The sequence below is a fragment of the Colossoma macropomum genome, unplaced genomic scaffold (assembly GCF_904425465.1).
Source record: "Colossoma macropomum unplaced genomic scaffold, Colossoma_macropomum, whole genome shotgun sequence".
Taxonomy (NCBI): domain Eukaryota; kingdom Metazoa; phylum Chordata; class Actinopteri; order Characiformes; family Serrasalmidae; genus Colossoma; species Colossoma macropomum.
This window is the reverse complement of record NW_023494805.1, coordinates 37,888,189-37,904,901: the sequence shown is the minus strand read 5'-3', so window position 1 is coordinate 37,904,901 and position 16,713 is coordinate 37,888,189. Positions and strand designations below refer to the sequence as shown.

At 38.5% G+C, this 16,713-nt stretch overlaps 1 protein-coding gene across 1 annotated transcript; it reads left to right on the top strand.

Moving 5' to 3' along the window:
- The first annotated feature begins 2,070 nt into the window (after positions 1-2,070).
- Positions 2,071-14,865, top strand: dcun1d1 (DCN1, defective in cullin neddylation 1, domain containing 1 (S. cerevisiae)). Its single transcript, XM_036597457.1, has 7 exons — positions 2,071-2,135; positions 5,546-5,759; positions 8,917-9,085; positions 9,227-9,357; positions 9,446-9,528; positions 10,867-10,963; positions 14,147-14,865. Exons 1-7 carry the CDS (start codon positions 2,133-2,135, stop codon positions 14,221-14,223), a joined length of 774 nt encoding a protein of 257 aa, XP_036453350.1. The 5' UTR covers positions 2,071-2,132; the 3' UTR covers positions 14,224-14,865.
- Positions 14,866-16,713: the final 1,848 nt, after the last annotated feature.

The following is a 16,713-nucleotide window of genomic DNA, read 5'->3' as shown; positions in this document are numbered from 1 at the left end:
CTTGTAATGTTTCCTGTTTTATGCTTAAAATGTTTTTTTGCCATTCAGATTTTGTACCTGCAATACATTTTTCAGGATTGCAGGAACACAAAAAAAGGAAAAAGAAATATAAAAGAATGGATAAAAATAGAGCAAAATAATCTCAACTGGTCATCGTGTTCACAAAAACACATAACCTCACATGCAATGTCTTCACTAAGAAAATCAACAGGTTAAAGCTCTAAAAGGAGAGAGAGAGAGAGAGAGAGAGAGAGAGAGAGATATTGAGAGAAAGGGTGGTGGGGCTGAGAGCACCCGCGGGCTATCTTGCCCGCCTAACACAGACTTAATTAAACTAGACTGGTTCATCATTACACAATCAAAAGCTACTATAATGCAGACTTGAACTGGTTCAGAAACTAAACTAAACACAGTGTCACTGGTGAGATTCAAAGACCCTTATGCACATTGACGCCGTTGAAGGTTCATGAATGGTCAGCTTTCACCCAGTTATGAAGATGGAAAAGCCCACTTTCAGCTCCTGTACCATCGGCCACTGCCATATCTGGTAGAATAGATTGGAGGTGGGCCTAAAGAAGTCCTTGTCTCATGTTTAATCATTTTCCAAAGGAGGCGGTGGTGCAGTGGGTGGCTCTGTCGCCTCACAGGGCCTGGGTTTGATTCCCCAGTCGGGGGGGTCCAAAGACCTGCAGTCAGGCTGATTGCAGACGTCACATTGCCCCTAGATGTGAATGTGTGTGTGAATCTGTGTGTCTGCCCTGTAATGGCAGGCTGGCGCCCTGTCCAGGCCGTTCCACCCAGTAACCTAGGGGGATAAGCGGCTAAGAAGATGATGATGATGATGATTTTCTTTAGTGGTCCTCACGTCCCCTCACAAATTCATTTCTCTAAATCAGATGATGGTCTTGTTCCTAAACAACGATACTAATTCAAGTAGAATAAAAGAGGCTAGTGGTGGGCGATATGGCAAAAATCTAATATTGTAATACTTTTTAATAAATTATCTTCATGATATTTATTTTTTCAGATATCTGATCAATTGGAACTGAGAAAAAAGAAAAAACACTATCAGAAACTGTGAATACAGTGATTTTTATTCAATATTTGGCACTAAATCCAGTTAAACAGGACCAACTTTGCTCTTTTTGTAAAGAAACATACAGTCAAATGTATTATTATTATTATTTTTTTATTATTTAATTATCATTATTTAGCTTTTTATTTTATTTATCTAATTTTTATTTTTAGTTTGTTATTTATGTGTGGGTATATGTATAGTCCTTTCATTTGAATATGTTCAATATAAATCTGTATGTTTAATTCTTCCCAGATGTAATTGGTATATTTACCCCATACATGATCATTAAAAAATGACAACCTTTTTATTTCTCTTTTTTTATAATCATAATTAATTATCATTTTTTTAGTTTGTATTATTTATCTATTACCTATCTATTTATCTATCTATCTATACATATATACATGCACATACACCAATCAGGCATAACATTATGACCACCTCCTTGTTTCTACGCTCATTGTCCATTTTATCAGCTCCACTTACTATATAGGTGCACTTTGTAGTTCTACAGTTACAGACTGTAGTCCATCTGTTTCTCTGCATACTTTGTTAGCCCCCTTTTACCCTGTTCTTCAGTGGTCAGGACCCCCACAGGACCCCCACAGAGCAGGTACTATTTGGGTGGTGGATCATTATCAGCGTTGCAGTAACACTGATGTAGTGGTGGTGGTGTGTTAGGATGTGTTGCGCTGGTCTGAGTGGATCAGACACAGCAGTGCTGCTGGAGCACTGAACTGCAAAGTGCACCTATATAGTAAGTGGAACTGATAAAATGGACAATGATCGGTGTATATATATATATATATATATATATATATATATATATATATATACAGACACACACACACACACACACATATATATATATATATATATATATATATATATATATGTTTAATGTTTCTAAGATGTAAATGATCGTTTAAATAAAACTTTTTTTTCCTCTATTTTTTTCTCTCCTCTACCTGCGGTGGAAGCCTCAGTGCGCAGTAGCGGAAGTAGATGAAGAGCCGAGAGGGAGAGCGGAAGAGGGTGTCTGGAGATCACAAACATGGTAAATGAGGACAAAAATATGTGTTTTTGTTCGTTTTATAACCGGGTGGTTTATGGCGGACCGCAGTTAGAGGCCTTATCGCCGTCGTCGAGTCGGTTTCGCTCGGGTCAGGGCGGCGGGGGGCTCGCTTTAGAGTGAGTAACTGTCGGAAAGCGGCTCTCTTTGCACTTCAGCTCGAGTGCTCAGAGTTAGCCAGCCGGCTAACGCTCCTCACAGCCGAACGGCGCTGTCCAGCCGCGGTTGTTCCTCAGCTGTGGCGCTCATAAAAGCTGACTGACGTGTAGAGGTGGTCAGCAAAACACGAGGCCGAAAGGCGGCTGAATTGGACCGGCCTTCGTTAGGTTTAGATTAAAGCGTCCGCAGTAAAACGTTGCCACCTTTTCAGAAAGCTGAAACTGGACCAAAAGCACCCTCAGCGGCTGCGTCCTAAATCGCGCTGATTTGGGGCCGTAGTGCACTATCTAGGGCACAGAAGGTGCTCTTGGATGACCTATGCAGTGCACTGTGTGGGGAGTTGGGACCCGTTTGAGTGGCAGCCAAAGTCGGTGAAGTCATTCATTCTCCAGTGTAAACAGACTGGTTTGCGGTGGCTCGCGTTTGTGATGGTTCTGAATGTGCACTTCGTTGTCTAGTTAACGAGTGAGTGCTAAGAAATCTCAATTAAGTGTGCTGTGACATAGGACAGGGTGTGTTTCTCATAGCCCGTTTTTCACTTATAAACTCCTAATTAAGTGGCTGAGGTGTAAACAGTCATTCAGAGTAGCTGGATGTGAAATGCTCCCTTCTAGAGAAACTTAGAGTCAGAGTTGTCCACAGTGGCGGTGATAGGAACCAGACGTCCACCTCTAAAAGCTCCCTCACAGAAAGTTTATTATTAGAGATGGTTACATATGTGCTGCCTGACGTCTGACACGTTCTTTTATGATACAGTTTTGGCTCAAAATTTGTTGTAATACATTTCTTTTAATTCATTCAGGGCGGAGGGGTACACACAGGGTGTTTTAAGGCAGAACAGCCCCCATAGAGAACTGATTTTTTAGATTGATGGCTGTTTTTATCATCATCAACATTACATATAAGAACTCAGAAGACAGGTATAGGGTCACTGTTGGTTTTGGATAGTAAATAAAATGGCCATATTTGTGTTGTAGACATGGCAACCCCTGGTTTCTGTCACCACCACTGTGAGAAATCTGAGTTTGTAAGTTTCTCTACAATGAACAATTTCACGTCAAACCACTCTGAAAGCTCCGTTCACATCTCAAGGATGGAACTATTCAGAAATTTTGTGAAAATTTCTGAAAATTGGTGGAATTCCCTTTTAAGGAGAACAGAAAGTGGATAAATAATAAATAACAATAAAAAAGGGACCAGTGGCAGACAGAAGACAGAAGACCACCTTTTCTCTTTTCCAATATTGAAACCTCGAATGTCATCTAGGGATGCAAATTTCATCAAATTCATATTCGGTTACTGACAAGCCTAAAATCAAGGATGCGTCCATCAAAATATCAGTCATTTCTGATTCTAAGATCTAATTGACTGAGCCACGTTTAAAGCCAGTGTTAAATACTTAATATACACTCACTAATGAGCTTGTACATGAGTTCTGCATCAATGCACCGAGCGACTAAAAACTGTTCCTTCTATGGACAGTGGAAGGTAGTGCTGATGGGTGGGGCCAGGAATAACTGTATATATAGTAAGTAAATAGCTTGAAACTGTACTAAACATGACCTGTGTCATAACTGAGGGTCTGACAACTATATATATTTGTGAGTATTTGAACATAAGCTAAAAAAGTAGATTAAATAACTGAAGTATACAGTGTATTCTGATGTCTTGAAGTTATATTTACAACTCATGAGTGGCCCAAGTAAAATGAATATAAATCCCATAACTGGGGCAACTCAGGAGGCCCGGAAAGCTGTCACTGTCCAACCTGGCCTTCTCTGTAATTTTGTACACCCATGTGTGATTTCGTCACACTGTCTCTCTGAGAACATAGAAATAGTTGTCAGTCTCATCGCTTGCGGCTGTTTGCTGTTGATACGGTTGTAGCTGTGCTGTTGTCTTCTGTGGTCCCGAATATCACTATTTTTGGCTGTGTGCTTATTTTTTAGTAGGCTGATTTTGCAGAACCAAATTGCTTTCTGCGCCCTCATGCATGCAATTCAGAAACGTTCCTCAACTTCAAATGATAGCCTGTTCAAATAGGGACTGTTGTTTATTGGAAATTAAGTAAAATTTAATGTTTTCTACCAGTGCATTGGACAAACATTGGTTTAATTGTCAGTTAACAGTTAATCAGTTGATCATTTACAGACATACCTTCGCCGAAACTGATATTTACTTCTTTTTACAAAGTGCTTCTAAAAGTGCATCTAAAAGTAGATGATCATGCTGAAACTACTCAAACACTCGCTACCCCACAGGAGGAAATACACAGCGTGACGTCACACAGTGTGAGTGCTATTTCAGGACAGATTTGTTACAGGATCGGATCACATTCGTCTTTTTTTTCCTGTATTGATATTGGCCCGATACAGAAATGCCATCTGTAATCTGTAACAGAGCAGATTGAAAAGTACTGAAAAGTAAAAATGCTGTAACTTCAGTGAAATAATGCTCAAGTGAAAGATACAGAGGCTACCAGACACCCACTTGGTCAAAATCAGGTCAAAAACTGCCCGAGGAGTTTCCTGTACAACTGCATTGGAACTTTTTACTGCCTCCTGCATCTATCAGCATAGAGCCTGAAGTTTGTTGGGCCTTTTTTTTCTCCTTTAGGGATTCATTTGGTCTAGAATAAAGTGCTAAAGCTGCAAAAAAGATGTGTCGAACAGAAAGGCTTCCCAGAAGCTGAACCAACTGAAGAAAATGAAATTAAACCCATAAGGGGTTTCTAATGTGAATTATTAAAATGACAGCATGTAAAAAGTCCTTTCCTCACAAGTGTACTTGCGTTTGAGTAAAACTAGGGCTGGGCAATATGGCAGTATCTGTCATTATCGTGATAAATGACCTCACAGTGTGCTTATCTTAGCATATTGTGGATATCGTCAGTACTTAAAAGCACTACCCAACTGCATGCTGGATTACCAAAACAGCATAATTAGTTATTTTTAATTGTATTTAGTGCAGCACAATGTGTGAAATGTTACATTCAAACATAGTTTTTGATAATTTTTTTTTTTCAAATGTGGCTGTTTCAATGTACCAAAGGTCAGAAAAATAAATATCGTGACTTTATCGTGTATTGTGAGAAACTTTAAGTATTGTGATATTACATTTTTTTGCCATATTGCCCACCTCTAGGTAAAGCTATTGAATACTTAAGTAGTCTTTCCTCATTCTGTTCAAATGAATACATCTTAGTCGCTTAATATTGTTTGTGCTCTTCCCAACAGAACAAGCTGAAATCCTCACAGAAGGATAAAGTTCGCCAGTTCATGATTTTCACCCAGTCTAATGAGAAAACAGCACTGAATTGTTTGTCTCAGAATGACTGGAAACTAGACGTCGCCACAGACAACTTCTTCCAGAATCCTGAACTCTACGTACAAAACCTAAAGGGATCGTTTGACAAGAAAAAATTAGAACAGCTCTACAATCGGTACAGAGGTAAGGAGTACAGAGTGTGGGAAAACTCATTATTTAAGTGGATCACATACAGACTTAGGTTGTCAAGGGTATGGTTTAAAAGAAAACTCCACCCTGAAGGCTTATTAATTTTCATTCACTGTTAGTTGTTGTGTAGCGATTATTTTAAATGACCACTAAGGCCCAATCCCATTTCTTCTTTTTACCCCTACCCCTTGTTTTCGAGTGTCACCCTAACACCTTGGAACTGAGTTACAAGCGGTAGTGGTTGAAATCTTCCCTATGAAATGGGACCCTCAAATAAAAAGAGCATCACTTCATTAACAGCTACTAGCGCTGCTCTGTAGGCGACCCTGCCAGTCTGCAGTGACGGCAGAGGAGGGTAAAGTTCAGCTCCTCACTGCTGGGCTTTAGTTACATTTAGGACATCATGTGCCTTCAAAGAGAGGGGGGGGGCAGTTATTTATTATCAACCACCCTTAATTCTTTGGTGATATGAAGCTGAAATCGGCTGCTCACCAGCTTCTTGTTTGAATTTTCCTGTTCCACCTTAAATAGTGCAGCAGTTACATTCTGGTGCTTCAGGTGTCAGAACTGCTGGACTGTTTAAGGTGGAACGGGGAAAGTTAGCTAGCTAGCTACTGAAACATTAGCATGCTATTAGCATTAAATTAAAGATAATATAACAGTTATTGTAATTTTTTAACAGAGAAAATTCTCACGTTTGTGGGTTTCTTTGGTCTCTTGCTCAGCCATCTTGCGGGTTTTTCTTTTTTTTTCCTCATAACACTGTTTGGAGTCTCTGAAAAACCTCTGTTTGGAGGGCCATGTAGCCCTAAGACTTCGCCCTACCCCTCTATCTCAACAAACATTGGCACACCCTACCCCTAGACATGAATGTGCAAAACAGAGGGCTAAGGGCTAAGAGGTAGGGGCGAGTGGTGAAATGGGATTGGGCCTAATTCTTCTTTGAAGCAGGCCTGTTTAATATTCTGTTAAGGCTGCAAAATATGGACAAAATTATGCTGCTGTGTACTGAGATTGCGATGTATTAACAAAGCTTTGTTGAAATATTGATGTGAGATCATTATAAGGACTGTTTGGCCAAAATAATTTTCTTTTGTGGGATAACATGAGCATCTTGATTGATCAGGACACCCACAGAAACTCATCTGAAGCTGTGATTGGTCAGGATGCTCACAACCCCAAATTTTTCTGATCGGTGCTCTCCAGAGTACGATTGATAACACAAGCAAAAAAAAGCTAGCTAGCGAAGCTCTTATCGTTAGCTAACGAACCTGTTTATCCCTTGTAAGAGAGAATGTTCATTTTCACCGCATGTTCTCTGCACATGCAGCACGTTAATTGACTTAATTGAAATTTGTTTTTTTAGAGGTCTTTTTTAGCCATGCTAACTTACATTACATCCCTGGGCTAACGACAGGCTTGTTGTCTGTGGGACAGTGTTGACATCGTCCTCTACTTTGAGCTCCACACTCACAAACAGTTGGATTGGTTTTGTAATTTCACAGTAAGTCTACGTTCCCACCAATATTTAGCCCAAAATTTCTCATGGTTGTTCCCATACATTCGTAGCCAGATGGTATTATCACATCTCCATGAGATGAATTAGTCTCTGTGAGACTTTAGCTTATTTCAGCCATCTGCAGTATCAGTATAAAGGCCAATGTAATATATATGCAACAATATATTGTGAATAATACCAGGATCGGCATCATTAAAAATGTTCATTCCAATACCGATACCTTTGACTTGTTTTCCCTTCTATTAAATCAAAAACTGAAAGTGAGTGTGGCTTAAACCAGAAATGAGTGTGAAGTGCTGAAATCAAGAGGCGCTGACGTTAATAACGTGCATGCAGAATGTCATTTAGACACCAAATCAGTGGTCTGGATTTTCTGGAACAAGAATGCTTATTAGTTCATGGATGCTGATAAGACTGACTACTTCGGTATTGAAATGTGATTTTGAATGACAATTTTTCAACACTCAGTAGTACTGAAGTGATTTAGTTGGCTGGAGGGGGCGCAGGTGGGCAGGGCACAAGCTAATATGGAGTAAAAGGTAACCTGGATATTTTATGCAGCTAAACAGGTGGAAGTAGAACCTGCTTTTGGTCAGTTTCTCGCATTACCACAGCAGGGTCATCTGCATATCTTCACAACACTCAGAAAGATTTTCTCAAGATTTACCCTGAAGTCCATTTTTGTGTCATAAAAGTAACTTTATCATACGTTTTTTAATTACTGATTTGTGTGTGTAAGTCACAGAATTCAAACCTGTATTGTTTCAGTCGTCCTCTCGGCGGCTGTAATGTAGCACTGTTTTGAAGCATGGAAAGAACTTACAGAGAGAGCTAGCCAGGCTAAAGCACAGCCTCCACATGACGGGGGTAGTTTTAACACTCTGTAACGAATAAATCTCTCTAATTATATAATAATGGGCTTCATTTACCAACCATTCTTAAGAAAAAATCTCTTCTTAAAACCCACTGACAGTTTCTGTGAAGATTCTGACATTCACCAGTGTTGTCTTATTTGATTTGTTCTTGGCTAAGAGCAGAAAGGTGTGAACAAGTCTGTGCTTTAAGAACATGTCTATATATATATATATATATATATATATATATATATATATATATATAGAACATGTCCTGTAAACAAAATTACTGTTGTGGTCAAAAATACTTTTCACAAGCTCTTTCAGTATTTGAACATATTTCAGTATTTTTCACTGTCTAAATATCAATTTTATGAATATTTTATTTGTATATATATTAAGGGAAGCTCATTTGGTGCAAACAACATAGAATTATACTGAATTAATTGTGTTTGCATCGATTTACCACACTTTTCTGGCAAATGTTTCCAGCCCCTCAGTCTTTCATAGGTAGAAGCTGTAACATATTTGCTCACTGGCCGCTTTCGGGCTGAATTGTTAAGAAAAAAAAGTTTCATTTGTAGCAGAGATGTGCAGATTGTTTGTATTAAAAATATGAATCTTGCTTAAATATGTTTATTTTTTAGCAAAAAAACGAAATGTGTTGGGTGGCGCCCGCTCTCCCCTCTTACTAAAGTTTTAAATTACCCAGCCCGAGTCTTTGCTGATGTAATGGGGAACTAACTTTCTTTTCTGCTCTTTCTTTTCTTTTCAATAGACCCTCATGATGACAACAAGATTGGTATAGATGGCATTCAGCAGTTCTGCGATGACCTGGGTCTCGATCCGGCCAGTATAAGTGTACTACTGATCGCCTGGAAGTTTCGCGCTGCCACACAGTGCGAGTTTTCAAAGCAGGAATTCATGGATGGAATGACTGAACAAGGGTAATTTACCTTTATAGTTCCTTATACTCACATTATTACGTCCAACACAGATAAAGGATTAAAGGGGCAGTTGAGTTTCACCACCCTTTGAGACACATTCAGACGGTTGCCTTGTATTAAATATACCTTTTCTCTCACAAGATGCGACAGCATAGAGAAGCTTAAAGCACAGTTACCCAAAATGGAGCAGGAGTTAAAAGACCAAGGGAGGTTCAAGGACTTCTATCAGTTTACCTTCAACTTTGCAAAGAATCCTGGACAGAAAGGCTTGGGTATGTATCTGTTCATTTCTTATGCATTGGATCAGATTTGCAGTCACATTTCTGTTTGTTAAATTTAGCCTTTTTTTTGTTGTTCCAGATTTAGAAATGGCAATTGCTTACTGGAATTTAGTACTGGCTGGACGCTTCAAATTCCTAGACCTGTGGAACAAATTTTTAGTGGTAAGTGTGTTTATCTTACTAATCTGTGTACAGTGTGTTGCTGCTATTGTGAGAAAACCTCCTACTGCTAGACTTTTTATTATATAAATATAAGCATTCCCGTTTTTAACTTTATACAGTTAAAACCTGAATGCGTAAAAAAGCCATTAGTCACTACAACGTACAGATACTTGAAAGAAAATGCATTGAAAATTATTTTAAAATCCAAAATTTTAATTAAATGTGTAGGTAAAACAATTTCTGTGTCATTCTCTTACAAAAGGTTAGGTTTTGTTGTTCTAGTCATGACGATGTTTCGTGTTCTGTATAGCTGCAAAATAGTTAAAGAGTACCTGTGCACCCAAAACAGTCGTCATTCATTTTTACATGCCTTTTTTCTAACCACTCTTCTTCTCTTAGAATTAAACAGGCTTTTTTTGTTACTGTGCCTGTAAGGCTGATATGTGTAAATAAGCTCTGTTGTGATTGGATGTCCTGCATTGTGCTCCATTTAGAAAGCACTCAGTGCTGAAACACTCTCTAGAACAGAGGTCACTAACAGACGGACTGCGGTCCAAGTCCAGACCCAGACGCTGTCCTATGCGGACCTGGACCTATAACCGATAAACTATGGAGAATTATTTAATTTCGACGGGGTGGTCTGTTTTAATCGCCGTAGCTTTTCTTGACTTTACGGTAGCTTTAGCGGCCCAGGAAACTCACAGACCAATCGCATGCATTGTAAAAATCACACATGACACTACTCAGCCAATCAGATCTGTGAATCATGATGCAAGTTAGAAATTATGATGTTCTGAACCTTTGCTTGAGGAAATTTTCTTTGACTGGACCTTACTGAATTTTAATTGAAGACCCGTGCTCTAGAACTTAAGTGTGAATGGGCGGGGCTAAACTGTTGTAGGTTGAATACTGTATACCAATGCTGATATCTAACATTTTCTCATTTTTATGCATGATGCCGATGCCTCTATACAGAAACTGGGACTACATCCACCTGGATTAGTGCTACAGAGAAGTGTAACGTGTATTTGTAGAGCGTTAAAAATGCAGTTAAATAAGAAAAATGCAGACATTTTAGTGCAGTAGCCCAGCATTTCCTAAACATTCTGTTCATCCAGAGTTTAATGAGTGTATAATCAAATATCAATTTGAAATATTAGTCAAATCGAAGATCTGTCCAGTGTAGATATGTATTTTTAAAACAAATATCTGCAGCTACCAATGTGACTCTGTTATCATGCATCACTTCAGTTTATTTTTCTTTTAAAATCATTTGTGTGACTGGACAGCAGTGTTTCAGCACTTAACACTTTCTGCTGTGTGTTGTATCTCTTGCAGGAGCACCATAAGAGATCCATTCCCAAAGACACCTGGAACCTCTTGTTAGACTTCAGCACAATGATAACCGACGACATGTCCAACTACGACGAGGAGGGTCTGTATCCGCTCACATTTTTCACTTTACCCTTCACTTTTATCCATTTATGAAGCAGAACATCAGATTTAGGCCTCTCTGTTTGTTTTCCTTTAAGGTCCACTTATTATGTACCAAAAATGATGATAGTTCATTTTTACGTGGCCATGATGTTTTTGTTACTGTGTCTTTAGGACTTGTATATGTAATTTAACTCTTTTAATTGGCTGCCCTGTATTTTGCCTCATTTAAAAGCACTTGACTTGAGAGTTGAAACACTCCTTAGAACTTCAAAGTGAATGGGCAGGGCTAAACTGCTGTAGGCAGATATGTGTGTGTGTGTATATATATATATATATATATAATATATATAATGTGTGTGTATGTATGTATGTATGTATATATGAGTTTATTGTCTTGACATCAAAAAAGCATATTCAAAACGGGCTGATTTCATATTACTTAAAACTTTATTTTAAAAAAGCGACGGAAAATCATGTGTACATGATGTGAGCCCTTTTAACTGAACAAACAACGCACAGCCTTTCAGAACACGACTAAACAAAGAAAAATAAAAAAAATGTATATAAAAAAGTAAAAGAGCTGAAAGAGTGAGCAGTAGGAGAATTTAAAAGGCTCATGCTCACTGGCTGTCATGCTCACTGACATATTTTCATTTTATTTTTTGTGCTTTTACGACTGATATTTAGTCCAGTATTCATGTTTATTGGAGTAGGATCAATGGAATCTTTACACACAATGTAATAAATACGCCTGATTAAATGAGTAATTAATTACCTCAGTGTAATAAATTCATCCGTCAATTTTAATCACTTATTTTAATTATTTATTATTTTAGAAAACATAATTAGACGCTGGTACCTTCCTGACTCTCCATCAATAGAAGATTGGATAGATTTAGTAACTGAAATGTATATTTTGGAAGAAGTTACGTTTTCACCCCGTCTAAAAATGAGCAAATTTGTGAAGTCCTGGTCAAAATGATTGCCTTTGTAAAACCCTTACAACCACATTTTAAGGAAGTATCCAATATTATTTTAGAAATGCATAAAGTGAGATGAAAAGAGACATCGCTACGAGTCTGTTTAGACGTTAAAAAAATACATCACTTAACCCCTTGAACTTTAAAGGGAACCTGAAATAGAAATGGACTTTTTTTTACATTTGTTCATGTCTCTGGTCATATTAAGCACAGTTCGTTGTACCATGTAAAACAATATTTTTCCCCCATAATCTTCCTTCAAAATGTTCTCTTTTGTCCACCTATAAAACAATTTCTGATCGTCGTTGTGCTCCAGTGGACGAGCCAAATATTATTAAGCTATAAGACACCTCCCTCACCTGTCATCGAGGAAAACACTCAGGTAGCTTAGAAACCCTCCTTGATACCATGTTTCAATCAGAAATACGTCACGGCCCCACATTTAAATTCCTCAAGCCAGGCGTACACTACACGATTTTTTTTGTCAGATTTTAGGCCCGATTTGCCCCTTTCCAGGTCGGGAGCTCGATCATAAGTGACTGATGGTGCAGACGATCTGGTAGTGTGAGAGGCGAAACGAGTGAATCTTTAGCCCTAAAGTGATCTGAGACCCTCCAATGTTATCAGACATGTTTGATTTTTATGACTCAAAACGAGTCCTGCAGTGTGAGAAGGTTAGAGATGCACTCAGCGAGCGATTCAAACAGCAGCCAATCAGAGAGCCGGAAGAGTGGAGAAAAAGACGTGTTTGAACACCTCATGAACAGCGGAGCAGAGACAGAGTCTCACACAGTCAGATAAGAGCTGTTATCATGTTTATAATGTTGGATCCAGACGTCAAAACACTCTCTTTACTGTTTCAGCTCAGCTGCCAGTTTGTAGTGAAATATTTCTCCAGCTCTCATATCAGCGCTTCTCAAACACGTATTCATTCCTAGTTTGTGCTTTTGTTGTGCATAAAAGCCCAAACAGGTCCGGTTCAAGTTTAGCTTTGTTTGTGTCGTGATTTCTGAGGAGATCTGGGAGTTTGAGTTCTTATTCGTAGCCCAAACTCGTTATGTGTGTTATACTGTCTCTGTCCTGTTGTCTAGTCTGAGCGCCTCACGACACAAAGACAAGAAATTCTGTGACAAACTGATGTCAAGTTTGTGACGCTCTCCGTTTTAGAAATCTGTTAAGATTTTAAAAGTCGTGTAGTGACGCCCAGCATCACTCCAATAACGACTTACCTTATATATGACTTTTTTAGTAGTTGCTGAATAATAAGCCTTATACTAACGATACACTAGAAGACTTTGAAAAGACTTGAAAAGACTTTGAAAAGACTTATGAAAGACTAAAGTCTGACACCCTCTCACACCTAAAGATAATATCACAGCTTTTAGTCCCAGACTATGATTTTGCAAAGACTAGAAGTCTTGCACTATTTGCAAGACTGCAGCTAGATTTTTAAGATTATTCCCCATCATGCATCTGGTGGAAATTTACAAGCAGATAAACACTTTTCCTTCCACTGTATAGTGGTACAGATGAGAAGATACCTTGGCTGGGCGTGTAAAGATCTGGGGCTCAGAGCAGTTCACTGTAGAACTGTATACTCTGGCATCTGGATCATCACCCAGAATTTTAATTAACCTCCAAAATGTGCAGCTACTTTTTTAATTTGACAAAGATTTGCACATCAACAAAACATTCAGTGATTTAGCATTGTTGATTGGGTGAACTAAACCTTATCAACTAAACCATAAAAAACAAACAAACTAAATAAAAAAAAAAGCCCTAACAGAAAGCAAAAAAACAAAACAAAACAAAGGTTCTTATGGTTTCCTTACATCACTGTTAAAAAGGCTCAGTGAACCGAAATATTAAAGCAGCCAGTTTACATTTTACGTTACTAAAAACAGATTATTGTGTTAAAGTGGGTCAGATTTGCCTAAACAGAGATTTCAGGCACTCACGCATGCATTTTCTCTCTCTCTCTCTCTCTCTCTCTCTCTCTCTGTCTCTCTCTGTCTCTCTCTCTCTCTCTCTCTCTCTCTCTCTCTGCGCTTGCCCGCTCGCTCTCACGCACGCACCTGGCACATCGCTATTCGCATGAGTCAAGACTTAAAACTTACGATAATATTAAACACTGATTTCGTCACTGATTTTGTTTCTTTTTATATTTAATAAGGTTGTGGCTTTGTTTCCTTGTCTTCCAGGAGCGTGGCCAGTACTTATCGACGATTTCGTGGAGTTTGCTCGGCCGCACATCGGGACCAAGAGCACAGCCGTCTAGGCCCCTAGGCCTTCACAAAGGCCGTCTGGACCTCTACTTTGGCTCCCAGAGCACAGAGAACTGAACTGAAATCTACATTGCCTTTCCAACCCTCAGGATCGAGACGTTTGTGTACAACAAAGACATTTCGAAGAAGCGTCTCCTCTTCAGTCATCTAGTGGTGGTTGGGGCTTTTTAAATCGTAAATTTTTTTGGATGTGTGCCACTTTTGTGTCGGGCTGAGTCAACAGAAGCTGGTTCGAGCTCTGGGACCTCGTCAGTGCTTTCCCCCCCCAGACGTGCTCCGAAATCAGCCGGGCAAAAGCTAAAACCCAACAGACACTCAGACATGCCATCTTAATCCACACCCAGGGCTTGGTCGGGGAATGTCAAAATTCATCAAATATTAAATCTTAATTTTAATACTCCATGTGCATTCCTGCTTTGAATGTTTGTTTTCTTCAGTTTTTATGGAACATCTGAGACACAGAGCTTTGATTGTATTCTCTTTTTTTAGGGGACATTATAAGAAAAACAGAAACACCCAAATTTGTTAGTTTTATTGTGACTTATTGTATATTTTCTGTTGCTGTTAAGAAAATGGCTATGATTTCACACTGCTTGTTTGGTTTTGATTAAACTTGATCGTCAGTATGACAGGAATATCTGTATATTCCATCAGTTTTTCTCCGTCAGAGTAACTATATTTTGCATTCTCTTCATTTACCCTTACTATAAATCAAGTGAATGTGGATCATACTTAGATAGTTGACAGTGCACAGCTTTCTTAAGGGTAAAGCTGTCCAAATGTTTAGCTAAATGCTAACAAACACTGTTTTGCTGCTTTAACAAATGGTGCAGGTTTTGAAATCTGGTTACTTAAACATAAAGTAATGCTTAGAATGATTTTTGTGCTTGTGGCCAAACTTAACAACTTCATTTAGGATAAAAATGATGCTGGTTCATTCTGCAGAAACGTCCACTTTTCTGTCTATCCATAGGGGTCACTGGTGTTACCGATCCTCATTGGTGTTACACATAAGAAAGGTAACACCAGAGACATTTTTAATGAAAAATGCATTTTACTAAACGTCTGCTACAGAGAATCAAACCACATGTTGTCAATCATGAAATATCCACTAAAATGTCATTTAATCCATTTGTATTCTATCTTTTCACAGTTACCTGAGAATAAAGTCGGTCACACCAGTGACTTCAGCTAAAAGCTTCACATGAAATCATGAGCTAAATGAGAAAATCTCTGATAACTGAAAGACACAGTGGACTCACCATGTGCTTTTCTTCATAGATCCTCAGAAAACAGGTAAAAGGAAGAAAAGTGATGTCATCAGTGTGATTTTTATTTCAAAATAAGAGATTTTTTGTTAGGCGGTAACACCAGTGACACGACTCCTGGGGACAACTTTTATTACATATTTTATAATATTTATTTGGCATTTGTTTTCTTTAGTTCATTTAAATAATATGTTTCATAGTCATGTAGAGATTATTGCAGTTAAAATAGCAGAAAAACGTTTTTTTACCTTAAAATGTGGCCTCAGCCTTCACACACGACCGCGTGGACGAGCTCTTCTGTGGTGCTTGGAATTCTATATGATTGATTTAAAAACCAGTATTGCTGAATTGAGGCTCAGGAAGGTGTAATTGTTAGAATAACTTAGTTTTATTTTAAAATACAAAAAAATTGTAACCCTAACATGTTTTTCAATTGTAATATATCTGTAAAAGCTACACAAAAATGGACGTTTCCATGGAACGACTCTTAGGCTAGGCTAATTGCACAATGTGCTAACCGAGTGTTGGAGTCAGATTGACTATATTTGACGTTCACTTAATGAATGTTTCTCATCCGTTCTATATACCAGGTTCGTATGGTACATATTTGATCCGTTCAACAAGTTTTATTGTCAGCTTACAACTTATAAACAATGAAATGAATGCAGTGCAGTTTAGCTAAATGCTAACAAAATCTCTTTTGCCGCTTAAGCAGATTCTGCAGGTTTTCAGGTCTGGTAACGTAAGCGTTAATTATTAAAATTAATCATTAGAGTGGTTTTTGTATGTGGCTGAATTATAACTTTACAATAATTTATTGTTTTTAGATGACCCACACTGACCAAGTCAATGTGGTACGTATTTGGTCTGGGTAACGGATTTTTTTGACGGTTTACAACCGTTTTAAATATAAAGCAGTGGGCAAGAATAAATCCAAATAGAGACCCAACTTGTCTTGGGTGTAAGCGGGACCGAGGCACCTTAAGCAATATGTTTTGGACATGCCCAAAATTGCTGGATGTTTGGCCAGGTATCTTTAATACTTTTTCACATATTTGGAACACACATTTCGAACTTAATGCCCTTACGGCTTTGTTTGGGGTAGTTCCAGAAGACATCCGAGCAACTTGGGAAGAGGGCCGAGCCACCATCCCATTAAACTGGATCAAAGAGGTTATGGCACATCTTAAACTTGAACACTTGAAGCATATTACC

Bases quoted from the DNA above. Each gene is read 5' to 3' on its own strand.
- dcun1d1 (XM_036597457.1), top strand. The intron at 5,760-8,916 runs GTAAGGAGTACA...TCTTTTCAATAG, and splicing joins GCTCTACAATCGGTACAGAG to ACCCTCATGATGACAACAAG. The intron at 9,529-10,866 runs GTAAGTGTGTTT...TATCTCTTGCAG, and splicing joins TGTGGAACAAATTTTTAGTG to GAGCACCATAAGAGATCCAT.